The sequence below is a fragment of the Bison bison genome, unplaced genomic scaffold, assembly GCF_000754665.1.
Source record: "Bison bison bison isolate TAMUID 2011002044 unplaced genomic scaffold, Bison_UMD1.0 scf7180017864145, whole genome shotgun sequence".
NCBI classification, from domain to species: Eukaryota; Metazoa; Chordata; class Mammalia; order Artiodactyla; family Bovidae; genus Bison; species Bison bison.
Window position 1 is genome coordinate 6,470,897 of NW_011494717.1, and position 23,089 is coordinate 6,493,985.

General features: G+C 42.6%; 2 protein-coding genes across 2 annotated transcripts in view; one reads left to right on the top strand and one right to left on the bottom strand.

The window, feature by feature from the left end:
• FKBP1B (FK506 binding protein 1B, 12.6 kDa) overlaps positions 1 to 10,426 on the top strand; it is a 10,948-nt gene extending 522 nt beyond the window's left edge. Inside the window, exons 2-4 of the mRNA XM_010840554.1 lie at positions 3,646 to 3,693; positions 8,668 to 8,780; positions 9,818 to 10,426. Of these exons, the coding sequence (XP_010838856.1) occupies positions 3,646 to 3,693; positions 8,668 to 8,780; positions 9,818 to 9,946 (290 nt within the window). The 3' untranslated portion in view covers positions 9,947 to 10,426. The remainder of the gene's footprint in view (positions 1 to 3,645; positions 3,694 to 8,667; positions 8,781 to 9,817) is intronic.
• A 4,513-nt stretch (positions 10,427 to 14,939) lies between these two features.
• On the bottom strand, positions 14,940 to 23,069 carry SF3B6 (splicing factor 3b, subunit 6, 14kDa). Its single transcript, XM_010840553.1, has 4 exons — positions 22,805 to 23,069; positions 19,984 to 20,102; positions 15,372 to 15,510; positions 14,940 to 15,200 (listed from the first exon to the last, which is right to left on the bottom strand). The coding sequence occupies exons 1-4, from the start codon at positions 22,832 to 22,834 to the stop codon at positions 15,111 to 15,113; spliced, it is 378 nt and encodes a 125-aa protein (XP_010838855.1). The 5' UTR covers positions 22,835 to 23,069; the 3' UTR covers positions 14,940 to 15,110.
• Between the last annotated feature and the right edge of the window lie 20 nt (positions 23,070 to 23,089).

Consider the following 23,089-nt stretch of genomic DNA (forward strand, 5'->3'; position numbering starts at 1 on the left):
GATCAGAGGCCCGGAAACGGGGGAAAGAGATGCTTTGGGGTCTCTTCTGCTCGGGGCAGCCCCCTTCTAACGCACCCGCTTCCGGGCCTCTGATCGGGCGGCCCCCCGCGATCTGGGCGGTGAGACGCTGTAGGGACCGAGCCAGTCTGGAAAAGGCGGAGCACTTCCTCCACTGCCTCTGCATCTTGCTTTATGCTCCCTGCCCGACTCAGCCTCTCCGGCCAGCCTGTCCACTCCCACGGCTTTCATGAGCGGCTGAAACCGATGGCCCCCAAACTTAAGCGTCCAGCCCAGGCCTCGGATTTGAGTTCACGGTTGTCTGTTTATCCAGCCGCTGCTCAGCCTCTACCTGGAAGTCCCACGGATTCCTCAAAGTCAGCGAGTCCAAAACTGAACTCCTGCTCCTGGTCTTCCCCACTCCCAGGCGCTCCTCTGTGTTCCCTTGCTTCCTCCTGCCTTGGGTTGGCACCAGACACTTTCCCAAGCCAGGCATCCCAAGCATCACCCTTGTGTAATTGAGTTTGGATGTGCCAGGAGTAGCTTTCTCCATTTCTTAAACCAACCTTAATACAGACTGGAGCCCACATTTCTGCAGGATTTGACAGGCAAACTGCATGTCAGGCAGTGTTGACACTCCCCAACCCCAGGAAATTGGAGGGACTCTTGGCTCCTGGCCACCCTCCTCATTTAAAAGCAGTGGTCCCTAGGAGTCCCAGCCAGGACCTTGGATCACTCCAGAGGTACAGGCTTCTTTTTCTATGCTGGGAACCTCTGTACTGGGTGCCAGGAAGTATCTCCCTGAGGTCTTTTTACCTCCTCTGCCCTCCCCCACCCAGGGCACTGCCTTAGAATTCTGCCAGGGGCCACCAGGCCTCTTCTCCCTTCCCTGGCTCAAAGAAGCCTTTAGAGTGTTCTCTCCTTATCCTCCCTCCCTGGCTAGGGACAAGGGGCTTTTCTCTTGAAGCAGATCAGATTTTTAGGGAAAGCCTGGAGGAACTTTCCAGGTGGCACTAGTGGTAAAGAATCCACCTGTCAATGCAAGGAGACATAAGAGAACTGGGTTTGATCTCTGAGTTAGGAAGATCCTTTGGAGGAGGAAATGGCAACCCACTCCAGTATTCTTGCCTGGAGAATCCCATGGATGGGCTACCGTCCATCGGGTCACAAAGTGTCAGACATGACTGAAGTGACTTGGCACAGAGGAACTTTGGCTTTCTGCTTTTACTTCAGTCTAAACCCCCAAGTCAAGGAAGCACAGAAGGGCCAGCTACCATGCTGTAACCCAAAGTGGGAGAATGCACCAATTAATATTTCAATAACGATGCTGCTGTTCTGAGGATGTCTGTCTTGGTTGAGCCTACAACAAATCCTGCCTACTTCTCCTGCTGAGTATCTTGAAGACTCCATCTCCTCAGCCTCTGCCCTAGTTCCAGCCACCATCATCTCTTACCCGGATTTCCGCAGTCTCTAAACTGGTCTTCCCACCTCCAGTCTCACCTCCTGGCCTTCCATCTGGCCTCCCACCTCACCCCCATGGTTTTCTCCGCCACAGTCTGTGCACTCTTTAAAATGCATATCTGATCATGCCCCTCTCTGGGCATAAAATGTTTTAAGAAATCCTCTTTTTTCTCCAGGCAGACAGATATAGCCTTCTGTTACCTTCCACACTGGAGCCTCATCTCTCACTAGCAGTCCCTATCCCTACCACCAACTTTTCTCTGGCTTTATCAAGCTGTCTGCAAGTTGTTAAACACACCAGCCATTCAGCAAATATTTATTGAGCTTATACTGTGTGCTAGACCTTAAGGTTACAGCAGGAAACCAGACAGGCTCCCATTACTGCGTAACTCGAAGCCTTTGAACATGTGGTTCACTCTTCCCAAATTATCTCCCTTACTTCCTCTGGCAAGTTACTCATCTTTTAAGACCCAGTTTAACCATTATCTCCTCTCCAATACTTTCCCTGACACTAGTTAGTTGCTCCCTCCCTGGGGCCTCATCTACATGTTGGCTCAGCTGTTCAGCCTCCCAAGGCTTTGTTATCCAGTCCCATGGCCTTTAGATCCCACCCAAATTTATAGTTCCAGTGCAGACTCTCCATCTGCCTACTTGCAGTACAAGCTCGTATGTCTTAATAGTATCTCAAGATTGCCACCTGCACAAATCTGTGCCTCGTCAGTCTTCCCCATCTCAGGAATCAGCTCCTCCAGCCTTCCAGTCACCCACCCTAAAACCTTAACATCATGCTTCTCCCTCATCCTGGATCCCCTTCTCCATGCCATTAGCATGTCCTGTCAGCTCCAATTCCAAAATATATCTCCCATCTATTTTACTCTCTTCTCTGCTGCCAACCTCTTTAATTCAAGCCATCATTGATTTTCTGTCTGGATTATTGCAACAGGCGCCTAACTGTCCATCCTACACAGAGCAGCCAGAGTGATCTTATAAAATCTTAATTCAGATTATGTCATTCTCTTGCTTAAAGCCCTCCCATGCCTTCTTGTTGCACTTAAAGAATTTGCAGAATTAAATCCAGCTCTGCAAGGCCCTGTATGATCTGGCTCTTTCCCACTTGTCTCCACCTCCTTCCCTTCTTTCCAGTCATCTAGGCTCCTTTCATTCTGTAAATGCATTGATCCTTTCCTGCTTCACAGTTTATGCACTGCCTGCTGCTTCTTCCCGCAGTGCTTTTCCCAGTGTGTTCCTCATCCTTCAAGTCTCAGTTCAAATGTCATGTCCTCTGAGAGGCTGTCCTGGACCAGCCATTCTGAAATGACCTGTCCCACTGTATCTCTCTGCAATTCATCATTGTGTTTATTTTCTTTAGAGAACTTATCACAATCTATATTGTCTTGTTTATTGGAGTATTGTTTGTCTCCCGCCATTAGAATGTAAATTCCAAAAGAGTAGCGATCTTGTCTGGTCTGTGTAACTCACTGGTGTATCCTGAAATCAGGCCTTACACAGAGCAGGTATTCAGTAAATATTTGTGAATGATTCTGTTTATTCAGAATCATCGGGCTTCCCTGATAGCTCAGTTGGTAAAGAATCCGCCTCCAATGCAGGAGACCCTGGTTCAATTCCTGGGTCAGGAAGATCTGCTGGAGAATGGAAAGGCTACCCACTCCAGTATTCTTGCCTGGAGAATACCATGGATTGTATAGTCCATGTGATCGCAAAGAGTCGGACATGACTGAGTGACTTTCACTGTTTATTCATCCTTGTGCAGTCATCACCCTGCATTATAATCTATTATTTATGCATCTATTTCCCTGACCTCATTGTGAGTTCATAGATTGCTCTGTGTCTCTGGAATCTAGTCCAGGCCTGCCAGATAGTAGGCTGTCAGGTTTGTGGAATGGATGGAGGAAAGTAAAAAGAGCAATCAAAGAAAGGGAAACAACTGGGAGAGAGCAAAGTTGTGGAACCCAAGGAAATAAAGTTCAGATCAAGGCCAGAGAAGTGAAGTCGCTCATACATAGCCACTGGCTCATACAAAGCACAGAGCCCGAACTGGAGCCATGGGCTTCTCCGTGGTATGGAGGGGAATGTGGGCCAGAGCTTTTGGTCACAAGTCACACCTGAATGTCCCTAGTGACTTTTCCCAATTTGCTGTTCATTCCTGATATTTGTGTCTCCTTGCAGGAAGGACGTTCCCCAAGAAGGGCCAGACGTGCGTGGTGCACTACACAGGTAGGCTTCACCCCTTACCCTCTCATCCAAACCTGCCCCTCTGCAGGCAGGTCTCTACTCTGATACTTCTCCAGAGGTATCTGCTCCCCTGGAATAGGCTGAAACCCCAGGGTAGCCAAGTCTTCCACTGCCAGCCATCCCCATCTCCCCCAGCCAGCCTTGAGGGAATGAGAAAGGGCAGTGCCAAGGTTAATCCCTCCCCTCTTCTACCAGCAAGAGCCACCATGGTACCAGCCTCTGACAAAGCCAGCCATCTCCATTTCCCTTCTGTCTGTTGCAGGCAGGATGGAGCCCTGGCCCCCCTGGTTCTGTCTGAAAGTTGGAAATTCCTCTTATAGCTCTCAGAGTCCTGACCCCCCTGCAAACTTCCTTTTCATCCTATGGTGTTATGAAAAAAGTGAAGTCTTGGCTTCCTCAGAATCCCCTTTCTTTTGGGGGAAATAGACTATTCAGTCTACTCTTCCTGATCACTTACTGTGTACAAGAGGTGTGCTGATCAGTGGGGACACAAACATGAAACAAGAGGATCCCTACCTTCACCAGGGTTGTGGGCATGGGGGAGGGCAGTGCCTGTGGTGCTGTGGGAGCAGAGGAGGGCCCACATCTCTGCTGAGCCCTCATGGATGATCTGGACTGGAAGGCCAGGTGGACTGAGGAACATTCTAGATGGAGTTCCTGAGGACTTCTGGCCGAAGATTGATGAGCAGATGTTTGTTCCAAGGGGGGTGCAGGGGGAGTGCTCTGCCTTGTGACCTTCTTCCCAATGTGGTGAACTTGGTGACAGCCACTTCGCAGACAGCAAGGCCAGTTTAATTCCTAGGATAGAGTCAGATGGGGGCCATTTTTAGCAGTTCTCTGGGCCAGTGTGAAGTGCCAGGTTAATTCTAGGCAGACAGTGTGGGTATTTCTCAACAGCTGTGTTGCCAGTGGCTGACGTCAGTGGGCTGGAGCTGTGTTTCATCTCCCGGTGATGTGTCCTAATTACCATGAGCCTTCTGGGGCCTCTGACCTGTGTAATTGATTTATCTGTTCTACATGTTGCAGACAGACTGGTACTTATCAAGTTACCGAAACCACAACATCCTTTTGTAAAGACTTTTCACAATACATGCAGACAGGAGGCAATGTGCATTAAATACTAACATTAGACATGGGCAGGTCTGGTCTGGGGAGGGACTGTCTCATCAAACCCAGTCGGAGACTGGGAATTTTTGGTAAACTTTATTATATGTAAATACACTAGAGAATATAACTCTAAGATGTACAGCTTGATGAAATTTTTCAAAAGTGATCACACTTATGTAACTACCCCCCAGATCAACAGACCTTTCCAGCACCTCCTGGTCTGTCCCCTATGCCTCCTCCCAGTCATTCGCTCGTGCATACTAAGTTGCTTCAGTCATGTAGGACTCTTTGCGACTGTATGGACTGTAGCCCACTAAACTCCTCTGTCCATGGGATTCTCCAGGCAAGAATACTGGTGTGGGTTGCCAGGCCCTCCTCCAGGGTATCTTCCCAACCCAGGGTTCAAACCCGCGTCTCTTACATCTCCTGCATTGGCAGGCAGGTTCTTTACCACTGGTGCCACCTGGGAACCCACCCCGCCAGTCATTACATCTCCCTAAAGGTAACTAGCATTCTAACTTTTTGTCCCTATGGATTGGTTTCATCTCATAGAGTACGTACTCTTTTGTTTTGGGGTTATTTCACTCATTAGGTCTCTTATTTCACTTTTTATGTGTGTGAGATTTATCCAGAAATTTGCTCTTTTTATTCCTGTACAGGTCATTTTGTGAATATATTGCTATTTATCCTTTCTACAGTTGATGAACATTTGGATTGTTAGTTTTTAGACATTATGAATGGTGTTGCTTTGAACGGAGAAGGCATTGGCACCCCACTCCAGTACTCTTGCCTGGAAAATCCCATGGATGGAGGAGCCTGGAAGGCTGCAGTCCATGGGGTCGCTGAGGGTCAGACACGACTGAGCAACTTCAGTTTCACTTTTCATTTTCATGCATTGGAGAAGGAATGGCAACCCACTCCAGTGTTCTTGCCTGGAGAATCCCAGGGACGGGGGAGCCTGGTGGGCTGCCCTCTATGGGGTCGCACAGAGTCGGACACGACTGAAGTGACTTAGCAGTAGCAGTTGCTTTGAAGAGTCTTGTAGATGTTTCCTGGCGCACATATGTAGACAACCTGGTTGGCTAAACGTAGAAGTGGAATTGCTGGGGCACAGGGTTATACCTGCTCAGAGGCAGCAGATCCTGCTGAATAGCTTTCCAAAGTAGTTGTGCCAGTTTCCACTGCCACCAGCCATGTCTGAGCATTCCAGTTCTCTGGCATCCTCATCACCGCTTGGTATCGTCAGGTTTTGGTTTTGATTTTGGCCCTCTCTGGTGGGCTCCCAGGGTATCTCCTTGTGGTTTTGATTTGCACAGGCCTGATGGTTAAGGAAGTTGAGTACCCTTTCATGTGCTTCCTGGTCATTTGGAGGTCCTCTGTAGTTCACCTAAATTTTGTCCACTTAAGAAAAAATTAGGTTGTCTGTCTTTATCTTATTGATCTGTAGGAATTCATTTGTATTCTGGATTTGAGTCCTTTGTTGGCTATATCTATTCCAAACATCTCCTATTCCAAAACATCTGTTTTTATTTACTCCTTTATTGGCATCCTTTGAGCAGATTTCTTTTTTTTTTAATTTTATTTATTTATTTGGCTGCAGTGGGCCTTAATTGCAGCATGTGAGACCCTCTATCTTTGTTGCAGCATGCAGGATCTTTTTAAAAATATAGATTTATTTATTTGGCTGTGCTGGGTCTTCATTGCAGTACATGAGATCCTTTAGTTGTGGCATGCAGGATCCTAGTTCCCTGACCTGGGTTCAAACCCAGGCTCCCTACATTCGGAGCACAGAGTCTCAGCCACTGGACCACATCCAATGGGAAGTCCCATTTTGAACAGAATCCTTAATTTTAATGAAGTTCTACATATGAATCTTTTCTTTTGCAGTTAGTAATTTTGTGTTCAGAAATTTTTGTTATCCTAGGTGATGAAGCTTGTTTCATAGAAGCTTTATTATTTTATCTTTCATATTTAGGCCTTTGATTCATCTAGAGTTGATTTTTATGTGTGGGTGAATTGACGGTTCATTTCCCCTCATATGTATATATAGTCAATCAGCAACATTAATAAAAAAAAAAATCACCCTTTGTCCATTGCATTTCCGTGGCACTCTTGTTGAATCCGGTCACCACGTGTCTGTGGTGTCTGTTTCTGGACTGCACGGTTTTGACTGAACCTGCTGCAGTAGATAAAAGCTTATGGTCTGAAGTGGTTTAAGTCATATGAAACCTGAGGAGTACGGGGAATGAGAAAATCAGTCTTTAAATGGAGGGTGTGAATGTATGAGTGTGTGTATGTGCATATCCATATGCGTACTGTACAAGTTTGTGTCTGTGTGACTGTATTATATCTATGTATCTAAATATTTTCTTAGCATCTGTTTGGCCATCAGGGTTTTCTTCTGAGTGCATGTGCATAAATGTATGTGAGCATGCATGCGCATCTCTGAATATCTTAGCAACCTGTGTGTATGCTTGAGTTTGTATTTGATCTCGTATATTTGATACAGAAGTATCCATCTGTGTGTGTCTCTGTGTAGCAATAGGGTTTTCTTCTTTGCCTAATTTAGTACCCAGGGAAAGAGCCCAATTTATTCTGTCCAGAAAATAGGTAAATAAGAATGTCTCTTATACATTTATACATTTATATTGTAGGAATTAGGATGTGGAATCACAGATACTTAGACACTAGACCTCTCATATGAAACATGGCAAATCTGAGATCAGAGAGAAAGTGATCTGCCTAAGTTCACACAGTGAGTTAGTGCCAAAGTGAAGTCAGAATCCAGTCTCTGAATTTACAAGCTAGATCTTTCTCTGGTCCCAGATTGCCTTCTGTTGTGGTCCAGGGGCCATGAGAAGAAGACGTGAAATAGCATCCTTTGCAGAATGTCTAATATTTGAGCTAGAGGCACCAGTAAGAACAGAGAACAGAAAAGCAGCTCTTGTTTCTTAGGCAGCTGGACTGAGACAACACATGTATGTACATCAAGAATGACAAGGTATCTGCAGTTGGAGGCTGAGGGATACTTCAGTCTGCTAAGAAAACACTCAGGGTGTCCTGAGTTCACACAGTCCTTTTGTAATACGTCTGGAGGCTGCCCCTGACTGGCTGGGTCACTTTACACTGTTCACTGCAATAAAGGATGATATGACCTTTGAGTTTTGTGTAGGGGGGGAACCTTGAGAATATCAGGTGAGGACTCAACCTGAAACTGAAATGCCTGGGAAAACAGACCATCAGGCTAAGGAAGGTGCATAAAAAAGTTGCAATGTGTAGAAGTACTTGAGAAAGGTCTGACCTAAATAGGGAAGGGAAAGGGAGAAGGGGAGGACAGAGAGAAGGTTGTCAGGCAGGCAGTAGCTAGATCTTAAAGTGCCTGGATACAATGTAGGCATTCAGATTCTCCCTCAGGGAAGTTATAGAAGCAAGGGAATAATAGGATCAGGCATGTGTGCGCCCGCACGCGTGCACGTGTGTGTGTATGTGTGTGTGTGTGTGTGTTTTAAACCATTCTGGGTGCAGTGTGGAGAAGGGAAAGCAGAGCAACAAGGCTTGTTAGAGTCGGTTCCTGTCCACAGGTGAGGTGTGATAGTGGGTTGATGAGACCACAGGGTGGTGGTGGTAATAAAAGTAGAGAAAATAGCTGGACTTCAAAGATATGTACCATTTGGTGATTGGCGGGATGTGGAAGTATTCAGGTTTCTTGCTTAGTCAATGGGATGGATGGGGAGGACAGGAAGACAGCAGGTTTGTACAGAATAGGAATTCCATACTAGACATGTTGAACCTGACATGGGAGTTATCTCACGACCACAGCTCTTTCCCACCCTATCCTTGCTTTCACAGGAATGCTTCAAAATGGCAAGAAATTCGATTCATCCAGAGACAGAAACAAGCCTTTCAAGTTCAGAATTGGCAAACAGGAAGTCATCAAGGGTTTTGAAGAGGGCGCAGCCCAGGTAAGAAGAGGATCCTTGTTAAGGGGGGTTTGAGCAGCTGGGGGTCTGGGCTCTGCACTCTGCCCTCCACCCTCCCCCATCACAGACCACCACTGCTTTGACTCCACTGCCAGGGCTTGGCAATGCCACCTAGTTTCAGTCCTGGCTTTGTGTCCCCACCCCTTTTGTTGCCTGTCACTTCGGGCTGTCTTCCCAAGCACATCCCTCCAGTTCTGAGCAAGCCTGTGAGCTACTAGCTGTTCAGGACTGAAACAGCAGAAGAGGTGGGGTAGGCTACTGTGTTTAGGGGTTTTATTAACTTTAAAAAAAAAGCGCCAATTTCAGACTTGCAAAAATATTATATATGAGTAGAGTTCTCGTATACTCTTTACCTAGCTTCCCTAAACGTTAATGTTTTACGTAACCATAGTACCGTGAACAAAACCAGGACGTTAACATTGATACAATGCTATTAGCCAATCTGTTCAAATTTTTGAATCAGTTACTCAAAATTTAAAAATTGATTATTCAAATTTCACCAGTTGTCCCACTAATGCCAGACAAATCCTTGAGGACTGCTGTGATGAGCCCTGGTTCAGGCTCTTCTTCCTTCCTCTATGAAGTCATGTGATGTTCCTTGCTGTGCTTTCTAATCTCTTAATCTAATGAATTGGTCCTAGCACCTACATGAGTGTATACATGCATATATGGTCTTTACACATCCTCTTTAGGCTTCTTTGAAAGAAGGAAAAATTATGAACAGATTGAAGTGTTGAGGGGACTCTAATTGAATAAGCAGCATTGTTTGCTGGATCAATGAATTTGAGACTACAGTGTTGAAGTTACTGTCCGTAGTTATGTCTCTGCTAGTCTGACGTGCAATCTGCCTTGGTTACAACTCTTAGCATCACTTCAGTGTGCCACATATAAAATTCGTATCAGATCTTCAGGGTTACCATGAGGATGGTTTGGGAAAATGACATAGTTACCTTACTTTTTTCTTTTAAATCAAGCTGGGTCCTCTTTCTCCTCTCCCCATCTGCCCCCATCCCTGCTAGATGAGCTTGGGGCAGAGGGCGAAGCTGACCTGCACTCCCGATGTGGCATATGGAGCCACAGGCCACCCCGGTGTCATCCCTCCCAATGCCACCCTCATCTTTGACGTGGAGCTGCTCAACCTAGAGTGAAGGCAGGAAGGAACTGAAGGTGGCTGGAGATGGCTGCTGCTCACCCTCCTAGCCTGCTCGGCCACTGGGACGGCTCCTCCTGCTTGGGGCTCTTGATCAGTGCGCTAACCTCACTGCCCCATGGCATTATTCATTCTCTCTGCCCAAGTTGCTCTGTCTGTGTTCCGTCACTGTTCACGCTAATCTTTGCTTGAGGAAACTTCGGTTGCAGATTGAAATGTTTCCGGTTGTGCATTTTGCGTGATGCATGTAGCAGCCATTCCTGATCACAGAACAGATTTCTTGTTCGCACAATCTACACTGCCTTACTTTTACTTAAGCCAGACACACAAGGTGCTCAGACATGAAACGTACGTGCTGTACACAGAGGGACTTGAGCCAGTTACCTTTGCTGTCACTTTCTCTCTCAGAAGTTCTGCTGATTTAAACAATGTCCTCTTTGAAAACGGTATGTAAAATAAAGGCTCTGTGCTTGACAAATGCCTGTCCATCCTTACTGAAGGTAGGAAGTGCTTTAAGTGTACTCAGACACTCAGTTGTGTTCAACTTTTTGTGACATCATGGACTGAGAGTCTGCCAGGCTCTTCTGTTCATGGGATTCTCCTGGCCAGAATATTGGAGTGGGGTGCCATCTCCTCCAGGGGATCTTCCCGAACCAGGGATCAAACCTGCATCTCTTATGTCTGATGTATGTGGTCCTTAAAGGAAGTGTTTTAAGGACCACAGTCGTCAAAGGAAGTGCTTTAAGGACCACGTAAGTCAGTTGCCCTTGTGGAAAAGAATGGAAGAGAAGTAGCCAGGAGAGTGATATTATGTAGTACAGGTTTCCCCACTATCCGAAAGTAGAAAGTACAGCATGCCTGTGAAACCTTTTGTAAGCTGAAATGGTGTGAAGTGAAGCAGTTACACCAGGGCACATCTTGCTAATGGATGCACAAAATAAATCAAGATAAGAGCACAGATGCTTACAGACTCAGTTCAAAGCTATGATGGCTTGATGCTGTATAGTTCATGGGGAAGAAGCTTGGTGCTATCAGTCACTGCTCAGGGTTCATGCTGCCTCTTAATCACTCTGAATGCTATTTTTGCTTTTCTCCTTTTTTCATAAAAGCAAAAATCCTCTGTGGATTTCTTTTGCATAGCAAAAACAGGTATTCATGTAGGTCTTTCCTAAAAGCAAAGTGCATGAAGTGAACTTTCAAAAGTTTATGTAGCATACATACCACTCTGATGTACCTATTGTACTTAGTGGGCCTTGTTCTAGTCTTATTTATTTCTAATTTTAAAATAAAAACTACCACCAACCTTCTAAGCAGCCCTGCTGCTGCTGCTGCTGCTAAGTCACTTCAGTCATGTCTGACTCTGTGTGACCCCATGAACAGCAGCCCACCAGGCTCCTCTGTCTACGGGATTCTCTAGGCAAGAATACTGAAGTGGGTTGCCATTTCCTTCTCCACTAAGCAGCCCTACAAAGTAGGTATTGCTTGCCACTTCTTTCACAGGCTCAGAATCCTCTTCTGAGTAACTGTAACTGAAGGAATACATTTTGTCCAAACCCCATAGCTTAGTCATCAAATGCTGGATTTGAGCACTTCAGGTCATCGATCATGAAATCTACATTTGGACTTAAAGAGATGCACTCCCTTCTTGGAAAAGATGGAAAAGTGCACTTTGTGCATCTAAAGAAATGATGATGTGTTATGCTTCAAAGCCATACACTCACTCACATTACTTGTGATAATAAGTGGGACATTACTTGTGATAATAAGTATGTACTTATTTTCATCTAGATTTGCTCTAACTTTACACTGGAGCATTACTTCTGAGAAGAATATATGATTCTGAACTTGTTTCTATCTATGCTGCTTATTGGGAAAGGCAATGGCACCCCACTCCAGTACTCTTGCCTGGAAAATCCCATGGATGGAGGAGCCTGGTAGGCTGTGTTCCATGGGGTTGCTAAGAGTCGGACAGGACTGAGTGACTTCACTTTCACGTTTCACTTTCATGCATTGGAGAAGGCAATGGCAACCCACTCCAGTGTTCTTGCCTGGAGAATCCCAGGGATGGGAGCCTGGTGGACTGCCATCTATGGGGTCACACAGAGTCAGACATGACAGAAGCAACTTAGCAGCAGCAGCATGCTGCTTATTAATAGTTTCATCTGCCTTTACTATAACTTACCGGAATTTCCAGTTAGGTTTTAAAACCAGCCCGCTGATTGATATGGGTTATGTATGTCAGGAGAGCCCATGGCAATGTTGCTAAGAGATTTTTTAGTTGGCATGAGTGAGAAAAGCTCTTGGCCATCGTCAGGGTTCTTCTGTCACTGATGTCTTAGAATTGTTTCAAGACGGAGGGAGGGGCAAGTGCTGTTAAGTTTCCTTCACAGACTTGTTGGTAACAAATCACAAAATGTGTCATGTATGTGATATGATACATTTTGGCTATTTTATCGAACCCTTTTGTCTCCAAAATGTCCTGGCTGTATTCCTCTGCTGAGGACTCATGAGCTAATGAAGAAGCAGTGCTTTAAGATGGAGAAAATGAAATGAGAAAGGGGCTACTTTGCTTTCAGTCACCAGTCCCTGTGCTTACCTCTATGCTGGGACCAGACCAGTCAGAAGGTGCTACCCTCACTCCTTTCTGGGGTGTTTCCTTCAGAACGTCTTGGTTCCTCGCTTTCCTCAGTGGTACAAAAGGCCTATGAGAATTCCTCAGAAGTCAGCCTGTATAAAAGATTATCATCATGTTTTCTGCTGTGACACCAATAAGGTAACTAAAAATAGCACCAGGACCATTTCAGGTGCCCATTATGGAACCAAGTAAATGATCTCAGTCTAGAGTACTCATAGCCGAGGCGGTAACAGGAGACACTAAGAGGAGGGGGGAATAAAAGCAAATACCTACTAGCTAGCACGTGGAGAGGGTAGGGCGCTAGGCTTCACAGGCCCTGCTTTACTGACACTCTTAAAAGATAACACACAGAAAATTTCGATGCAATATGACAAGGGTTTGGGCATCATCCTGTGCGAGCCACCAAAAGTTGTTAAGCAAGAAGGTGATGATGAAATATATGTTGTGTCAGTCATTTTCAAACTTCCAGTCAATGAATTCTCTATTCATACAAAATCTTTCCTGGAAACTTGAAACCTAACCTACATGGATGTAAAGCAGCTCTGGCACATGTGTGTGTGTACATACATGCACATGAACACAATCATTCCCTTTTTTTTAAGCTCCCCAGGTGGCTTCCATGTCCTCCTGGATTTAAGAATTTTTTTTTAAATAAGGACCATTTTAAAAGTCTTTGTTACAATATTGCTTCTGTTTTATGTTCTGTTTTTTTTTTTTTGGTCACAAAACATGTGGATCTTAGCTCTCAGACCGGAAATCGAACCCACATCCCCTGCCTTGGAAGGTGAAGTATTAACCACTGGACTGCCAGGGAAGTCTCGATTCCTGGTATTCTTAAAAGCATTTTGAGAAACCACGCCTTCAATGCGTGGTGCAGAGGACTGGCTATAACTATGTCCTCAGCATTTCAGTACAAACAGAGAACAGAGCAGGGGCTCGAGATGTGTCCCCTGAATTAATGTTCTTGTAACGTAACTGGAACTGGCTAAAAATTTCCAATTAGAGGGCATTTTTAAAAAACTCTTAACTTTAGGTCATGAAATTCAACTAACAGATATATAATCCAAATGATAGACCAGTTATAACTGTCAGGAATTCCCCCTTGTTACTAATTTAAAACAACTTATATTAGGGGCAAATCAGTCTGTAGACAAACCACACTGTAAGTAGGTCTAATTTGTTTTCTCCTTACAAAAGTCTTTTAGAAAATTCTTTTTATATTTATAAATACCTAAAAGCACACTGAGCATTACAAAAATAAGGAACTCATAAAAGCATCCACGAGAAAATTACAGCTGCGGCTCCTTTGTCATCTGCCTGCCCTTCTTAGAAATAAATGACTCTTTTCTACTCTTTAACAGTGCTTTCAAAAAGCACTCAGACAGAGTTAATAAATAAGACAATTATTTCTTGATTTTCAATAGTAGGCTTTGAGAAGACAGTACAAAAAGTATAAAATAGTCTATTTTCTTACAGTAATGATAGATTTCAAAGCTAAATGCATTTAAAAGTAGAATAGGCTTTGTCCATTTAAATGATTCAGTGCTTGTACATTTCAAATTGATTTTGGGTTATAGTTATATACAAAACAATTAGTCCATGTTTCTCCATTTGGCCCATGCCTACACTATAAAAAGAAAATTATAGCTATCTCCTCCAAGCTGCTGAGCTATGATGAATATGGTAATAAACATACTATTTCCATGCCATGGGAGTTTGTGATTATAAGACTAAGCATTAAGTATTTTATTTATGGCAAAGATATACTATGAGCTAAGGTCCAAAATATACACAGACACTTATTAACTAAAGGGAAAGAATACATAAATACATCTTAGACATGTAACAACAAATACCACCACCCTGGCAGCTTGCTCTCACGCTTCTAACAATGCATTATCATCTGAATGACCATTTCTAGAATAAACCTCTAAGGACAAGGGTACCAATAACTGACAAAGGCATTTCACTAACTATAAACCAAGTATCATTCAAATGTACTCATGTGGTTAATAAGTAGTTGATGTCAAAAAACATTTTATTCATTCACTCAAAATGATAAACTTTGGTTTCCTTATCTGCAAAATGGAGATACCTACCTTCACTGAGTTATTATGTAGATTTCATTATTAATAGACATTCAATAAGGAACAGTACTCTTAATAAGTTCCCCTGATGGCTAAGCACTGGATTGGTCACTGGTGGTATTGAGAATATCAAAAGGTCCCCATTCTTAAGAAGCTCGGTCTCTAGGACCACCTACTACTGAATAATTCTTGATATGGTTCAATTGCTGTTTTATTATTATCTTTTTTTCCTGGTATAATATAGGAAAAATTTTGAGAAAACACTGACATGTTTTACCAAAAGCTACAAGTTTATTAACATAATATATTCTAACATATATCAGTTTCAAGTGGGTCTTTTTCAATCTCAAATAAGAAATCACAATATTCAGCATTAAAAAAAAAAAAAATAGTGGTGGTCATTCACGGGTTTTAGTCCAAAGTGAAAATGCAGAAAACGTTTACTTTGGTGGATCTGTGTTGATGCCATATTTCTCCTTAAGGAGCTTCAACTGTTCTTCCTTCTTCTTTGTGTCCATCTTCTGAAATGCCTGAAAGTGTAGTAAGGACAAAAGTTAACAGTTACCAACCTACAGTCAAATGAATTTTACCAATAGCACTAGCTAGAAAAGAACTCTGGAGATACATCTCCCCTAATGGTACAACCCTCCACGAACTCTTACATGGGTTCCCCAAGTGATGAGAACTGTGGCTGTACTTACCCTGTTGGCATTATAGTACAAAACCACAAGGTATCTGTTACAAACATTGAATCCTGACAGGTGATCACATGCATTCTTGGCATCAAAGATGTCCTCATAGACCACATAAGCTGTTCCTCTAGTTTCAGGTGTGTTCCCCCTACAAAGTGGAATTGGACTTAATTAAAATACACATTTACCTGAAAACCTTTAGGGGAAATAGATATTATGGACAGGTATGCTGAATAAGCCTTTAATTTCTTGAATTAGGTAATTTTTAAGTACCATATCTCAGATGAAACTTACTATATTAAGAATACTAATATGGTTACTAAAACAAGAGCAGCAAAGAACCAGCTTGAAATGTTCAGTCTTCATGTTCACTACCCTACTAAGAGAGAGCAGTCCTCATGTTCACTCTCCTACTGCTCATACTAAGAATCAATTTTTAGTCTTACACTGGTAAGTATAGTACCTTAGGAGTGATAGTTGTTATTACCAAGGATGTCTAGGATGCAGCTTTTCTTAATGTCCATTTATGTAACAGAAACAACATGTTTTGGTTATTTACCACACTAGTCCCTTGTTTCTAAAGATTTTGATCTTCCCCCTCACTCTAATTTTAGTTCCAATTCTTAAACACAAGACATTCTCCATCAATGTAGCGAACAAACGTTTCTGGGTAGTATTTTACTAAAGCTTATAAAATCCATAAAAATAAATTTTGTGTCTGTGGCAGGAGTGGGGTTGGAAGGAAGCCCCTACCAAGAAGATGGCAAAATTAAAAATAGTCAACCACCATCCTTTATGACCAGGACAGGTGTCCTCCGATGTAAAGAGAGAGCTAATGTAGTTTCTTCCATTTTCCTTAGAAGATTATTTGTCCTTTCAAAACAAGATTCAACTGCTAACCTTCAGACATTCACTTTTAGTTAACATCTGCACTTTTATGCATTACACAGCCCTCTGTAGCCAGGGAAAAGGGCTGGGTTTCTGGAGGGATTGGGTTTGAAGTGTCCTTGTTGGTGGGGTACCTGTGAGTCAGAGAAGAATGCTGGCAGGTGGCTGAACACAGAAGCTCATGGATATGGAGCTGCTTCTTGTGTAGGGAAGCTATAGGGCTGCCACCTCCTCTCCTCACACAGCTTCAGTTAGGGGAGCAGCTAGGGAAGAAGCGTGAGGAGCAACAAACTGCAGGTGGCAGATGGCCATGCACTTATGAGTGGGGACAGCGGGCAGAGGTCCTATTCAGCTTATGCTCCGGTAAGCTAAAGATGGATATCCCCTTGCCTTCATCTGAGTTCCAGCCACCCAACGCAACTGCACAATAAGGTTTATCAACTGCCACAGTGACTGCACAGGGTCAAGGGAAGGCAGTGGGCCCACGGGAAGGGGAGGCACCTGCCTAGATTTGATCTAGGATGAGACTACAGTTCTGGGCCCTGGTCAGAGCTTGTGCTTCCTGTAAAAGGGAGAGGTGTAGGGGGCTGAGGGGGTTGAAGGGTGCCAGGACCATAGAATGCTCTCACTTTGTCAGACTGCATGGGCCTGATGAAGAATTTTATTATACTCTTTACTCACTGAAAGTAACAACTTCTGACTTTTAACCATTTTCAAGAATGCTTAGTTTTGAAATATTGGGGAATACTCAAAGGAAAAAAACACTGTCCCAAAGATTTTCCCCATAAGTCCACTTAATTTTTATTTTGGAATAAAACCATTAAAAAAAAAAAAGTAAAAATTTAAGTTCCAAAAGGGCAAATAAATGTTTTTTTTTTTTTTAATTTTACTCCTACAGTTGCTATGCATACAGCAAGTGCTAATAAGCATCTGAAGGATGGAGATCTACTTTTTCCAATCAGTTCTCACACACATCTTTTTTCTAGGAAGCTAACAAAACAAGAGCATCTCTCTTTTTCCTCTTACATCTTCTTAGGAAGTAGAAGCACGACAGGCACTAAACCCATTTTAAAGATGCTCCATCTCAAGTGCCCCAGCCCCTAATTATCAACCTAGTATCTTGAAATCTACATTGTAATTTTAATTAAAATATATACTTGGTACCTACTATTAATATATGTTAGGTGCTGAGTCAACAGTATTTTCTTTCTTTGGCCACACCACACAATTTATAGGATTTTAGTTCCCTGAACAGGGACTAAAACTGGGTCCTCAGCAGTGAGAGCTTGGATCTTAACCACTGGATCACCAGGGAATTCCTGCAACATTATTTTCTAGATCAATGGTAAAAGCTTAAAGTAAAAGTAAGGAGATCTACTCATGGAACAACCTCTCTGAGCTTCAGCTGTTTTCATGTGTCAAATAGTGACATCCTACCTCACACATGGTTTTAAAAAACAAAAGATGTAACAAGTATGAAAGAGCTTTAAAAAATTCAAAGCACAGAGAGTCTGCTACATGCCAGGTAAGCTGACAAATCAGCCGGGTTTGCCCAAGACTGTCCAGGTCTGGGCACTGAAAGTCCACTGTCCCAGAAAACTCCTTGGCTCTGGGCAAACTGAGAAGGCCACTCACCCTACTGCTGGGTGCCACAGAGCATGCCCACAGCTACAGGATAGGAAACATCTGTTCCTCAATCAGTAACTTAGACCCAAGTTCTTGCACACCAAACTTTTATGAATTTATTCAACAAATATACATAGCGTTCTTTCTACGTGACAGGTGCTGGAAATCCAATAATGAAAAAGATGAGCATCATCCCTTCCTTCAAGGGGCTCTTTTCATGCAGGAGAAAGATATTATGTAAATAGATGTAAAACAGTTGCAGTTAATGAGAGATTAATGGGAAGATAGGGGTTACTTTAGCTAGGGTGGTCTAGGAAAACCACTCTGGCATTAAAGCTGAGATCTGAAGAATGAGGAGCCAGAAATGAGATGAGCTGGGTGGAAATCCATCCCAGACAGCGGACTGAGAGTTCTAAGGCCCTGAGCTACTCTGCAATCTTTATATTGACTTAACTCCACTAATCTCTTAATTGTGTACTATCAATAAATTTTGTTATACCTTCATAAATACACTGCCACTTTCTATATTATTCATTTACTTACAGGCACCGGGTGCTTAGCATGTGTCAGGCACAACAAGAGTTGTCAACATAAGTGAAAAGAATATATGGTTACCTACCCTGGAAGAATCCAAAGGCTGGCAGGAGCCACAAGTGAGCACACAGTCAACAGCAAAACCATATGACAACTAAGAGAAGCAGCTATGGGAGCACGGAGGGGGGTAGCTGATGCACATTGGGAAGGAAATACTCAAAGTGTGAACTATCTAATTTGATCCTCTGGGAAATTCTTCTAGAAAGATTTTATATCATAGATAAACTCCAGAAGGTTAACTATTTTGTTGTTTCATATGACTAGCAAGTACCCAGTGAGTATTTGAACCTAGGTTATCATACTGCCTCCATGTTAAAAGCTGAAAGGCACTATCCATTCAGATTATCTTGTATGTGAGGAAAAAGCCAGGCAACTTGTCTAGAGTCACATGACTCATTCTGAAGCAGAATCTTGTCTCCTGAACCCCAAGTCAAGGGATACCATTCTTGTATATCTCAAACAGGAGTTCTTAACCTAGAGCTCATGTACCCACTGAAATCACGTGAAATGTTGTGTGTATTCTGCAGAAAGGGCCCAAAAGTTTTATCAAATTTGGAAAAAAAAAAGAGTTCCTTAAAAAGACAATTGGTCTGTAACACTTCATTTTCATTTCACTTCTGAGTACCAATGATGGTACATTTCTAGCTCTTCGTTTACTTTTTGGAAGAACAGTGATCACTGAAAAGGAGAATCCTCAAGATCTCACAGAGTTCTAAAAGCCAAGAAGGAACTGTCAAGTCATAAAAGAATTCCAATGGAAAATAAAACCTTTAGAAATCCTCTTAGATGGACTCCTAGTTAATTTGCTCACGTATACTAGTTAAAAGGACAGCAGCTGTGGTACTATGCAGAGATTCAATTTAGAATCACAAGATTTTATCACTAAAGAGCTGGGTGAAACTTGAAAAGTACTGATACTTTTACTCTCTGAGCTTTAGTAGCCTCACCTGTGAAACAGACACCCTATCACTTCCACACAGGGTTGTAGTGTCAGTGATGCAAATAAAAGCACCTACTAGGACAAATGGCATACAGAAGATGTTCAACAGATATCATCTGAAGCCCCAATCTTTAGATTAAATTAAAACATGGATTTATAATTACTTTGCCCTATACTTCTAAATCTTCAATAGAAAGGTGTAGTTGAAAAAAAAAAACATTTTTCTGTTACTTTTATATCTCTTTACACAACTTACTCAGAAATTTTGGAGTCAGTAAAGGAGACAGTAAAGACTGTTGAGAAAATTAAGAGTAACCACAGTAGAATACTTCTTTAAAATAGTAGCTATATAAAAAATGTCAATTCTTTTTCTTCCCATCTGTTGCCTTCAAACCACTCATTACTACTTCATGCTCTCTATAATTTCACAACTACCATTCTTGGCTTTCAATGAGTTGGATCATGAGGGTCTCTAGCCTCTTGGTAAGGCCCTCTGTCAGCTGTTAATTCTGAGATTATAAATTACACAATCATTTCTCTAAATGACATTTCAAAAGTTTCAGTAAGACTCACACTCTGATTTGACGAATAGGTCCATATTTCCCAAATATATCATACATTTCTTCAGCTGTGATTTTGTAAGGCAAATTTCTTATATACAAAATCCGATTTACTTCTGGTGGAAGTCGAATCTAAAATGAAAGATAATGGGTTATCATTATAATCAGAGGCAAGAGAGCTACTATTTGAAAAATTGTCTCATAATACATTCTAAAAAAAAAAAGATACATAATTTTTATACACCAAGAGTAAGAACTGTAATCTGACATTAATGAAAATGGAATGCTCTTGGGAAAAGCAACTGGATGCTGGTTATAGGGAGGGCTGTTAGTAGGAACTAATAAGAGGCTATTACAAAATCCAGGACTTCCATGGTGGTTCAGATGGTAAAGCGTCTGCCTACAATGTGGGAGACCCAGGTTCAATCCCTGGGTCGGGAAGATCTCCTGGACAAGGAAATGGCAACCCAATCCAGTATTCTTGCCTAGAAAATCCCATAGATGGAGGAGCCTGGTAGGCTACAGTCCAAGGGGTTGCAAAGAGTTGGACACGACTGAGCGACTTCACTACTACTGCACTACTACAAAATCCAGATTTTTAGTCACTACAGGTAAACAAAGATATCCAACCTCATTTAAAAGTCCTCAATGCTACAGACATCTGTGGGGAAGAACAAGGGAACTGCTTCCTGTTTGCTGGATAATAAAACTCCTACTGATGACCCTTTTCTGGTCTCAGAAACTTGTTCTATCAATGATCCCCTCTCTCCTTTGAATTTATAGCCTTCTCCTCACCATTGGCTTCTCTTATTCCTCACGTGAACAGTTGCTTATATACTCCCAATTGTCACACAAAATAAAACACTTTGGATCCCTCTTCATTCATTCAAATATTTAGTGAGCACCTTTGTTATACATTAGGATTACAGAATGAAGGGGACAAAAAAGAGCTCTCTACTTACTATCCCATCTTGCTCCTTTTTTCTTTTCTTTCAGTCAACCATCTGAAAAGATGCAGTGTATATACTCACTGCCTCTTATTCTTTACTTCATGACACTCATTAACCTACCACAATCTAGCTCTACCCAAGCACTCTGATGAAAATTGTTTTTATGCACTAAGACCTTTCACTTAGTGTTCAATTCTCATCAGCTCCTCTGAGGCTTCTGACACTGTTCACTATCACCTTCTTGACTATTCCTGACACTCTATCGCCTTGGATTCCTCCTAATTCTCTGGCTAGTAGTCCTCAGTCTTCTTTGGCCATTAAAATAGGATTTTCCAAAGAGTTTTACCTTTAGACTTCTTTTCTTGACTCTTCATATACTCCCCTTATCTCTACATTACTTTGGTCTCTTAACTACACATGCTTTCCACCCTAAGTCGATGACTCCCAAATATGTATCTCCAGTCCAGATTTCATTCTTGTGCTCCTTGTTAACATACTAATTACCTACTGGACATTACTAATGTGCACAATAACTATTAAACCAGCACATAAACTATTAAATGTCTATTTCAGGCATTAACAATAAAGTGTTGTATAAGTGGAAGAACAAGATAACTTATTCCCAGCCCTCAGGCTATTAGTGGCGACAAATGGTAAACAAGCACAATCAAGTTTTAGACGTTAAGATTTAAGGTTCAGTTCAAGTAGATAATTAACACTGTCAGATAATCACAACATACTTTCTAGTAAATCCGCTTTCTAATTCTGCAAGACACTATATCACATTTTCTCCTCTTTCCTCAAACCTTACCATCAACACTCCCTCTGACATCTGAGTTGAACTGTATCCTCTCTTCCCTGCTCATCCCAGATGACAACCTTGGCTCTTGCTTATTAGAGAAAACAGATATAACCAAATGGTAAATGTCTTATATTCAATCTTTATTTATCCACATTCATCCACTTTCCCTCTCATTGCTATGATAACCCCTCACCTACCCCAAACTACTGAATTTAACCTATCTTTCTCCTGCAACATTGGCATACAAATACACCTTATATCACACATCTTTAAAATAAAGTTAACTGTCATCCAACGTCTATGTACATACATGAAAACTTGTGGAAAAGCTATCTCCATTTTCTCAATTTCTACCTTTTTTTCATCCCACCGTATTCCACGTTTATCCACTGAAATGATTATTATCGAAGTTACCAAAAATCTTCACCTAACCATATTCAATTATGTCTTCACCTTAGTATACCTCTCAGAAGCTTAAAGCTGACCACTCTCTCGAGACAATTTTTCTTAGGTTTCCATAACACCCCACTCCCTAATATTACAGTGTAAGCAGCAGGTCTTTTTTTTAAATTCATTATTGTATCTCCAGTACTTAAGACTAGTGTCTGGCACACAGTAAGTGTTCAATAAATATGACTGACTTATTGGATCCTCCCTCAAGTCTGGAACATACTAAGGTGCTCAAAAAATATCTTTGAAAACATTAATGAAGGATCCAAAAATTCCATAATCTGAAGATACTTCCAGGTTCCAGCTGGAAAGCCTAAGTGATTTATTGGGGGGTTCAACTGCGCTACTGACTTTTAGGCCGAGGAGAAGATCCCGATGCCAGATTCCGGGTACACGTGAAGCAACTTAGGCTGTTAACACAATCACTGACAGTAAGATAACAGACTTAAAAGCAACAGTGACGGAAATATGACTCAAGGAGCACATTCCTAAGGTCGGGGCCAGGATGAAATCTCCCCTCTGACAGATAACTTTTGATCCTTCCCCCCGAAGGGACAAAGGAGGGCCAAGAATGCTCTCTGGTCACGCCAGCAGCCAAGTCCCCTTCCTTGGCAGAAGTCCCCGACACTCACGTTCGCCCTCTTGGCCGCTTGCATCGCCATCTTGGCGGGCTGATGAAGTTACAGCAGCAAAGACTTGAATTTCTCCGCACTCCTCTGGAGCTCGCTTACTTTCGACCGCAACAAGGCATCAGATACAGGACATCAACATCCAGACCCCGCCGGAAGCTGTTCTAACTCGACGGAATATCACCGTCTCACGCCGAAACGTGCTGACGTAGCTACTCTTACAAATAAGACTCCAGAGCAAAATAGGTCTGAGATACTTAACGAGGCCGGAAGGTTGAAAGGCGAAAG

Coding starts and splice junctions, on each gene's coding strand:
- SF3B6 (XM_010840553.1), bottom strand. CDS start 22,834: ATGGCGATGCAAGCGGCCAAGAGGGCGAAC. Junction 15,511..19,983: donor CCTATTCGTCAAATCAGAGT/GTGAGTCTTACT, acceptor TCCACTTTGTAG/GGGGAACACACCTGAAACTA. Junction 15,201..15,371: donor TGTACTATAATGCCAACAGG/GTAAGTACAGCC, acceptor CTACACTTTCAG/GCATTTCAGAAGATGGACAC.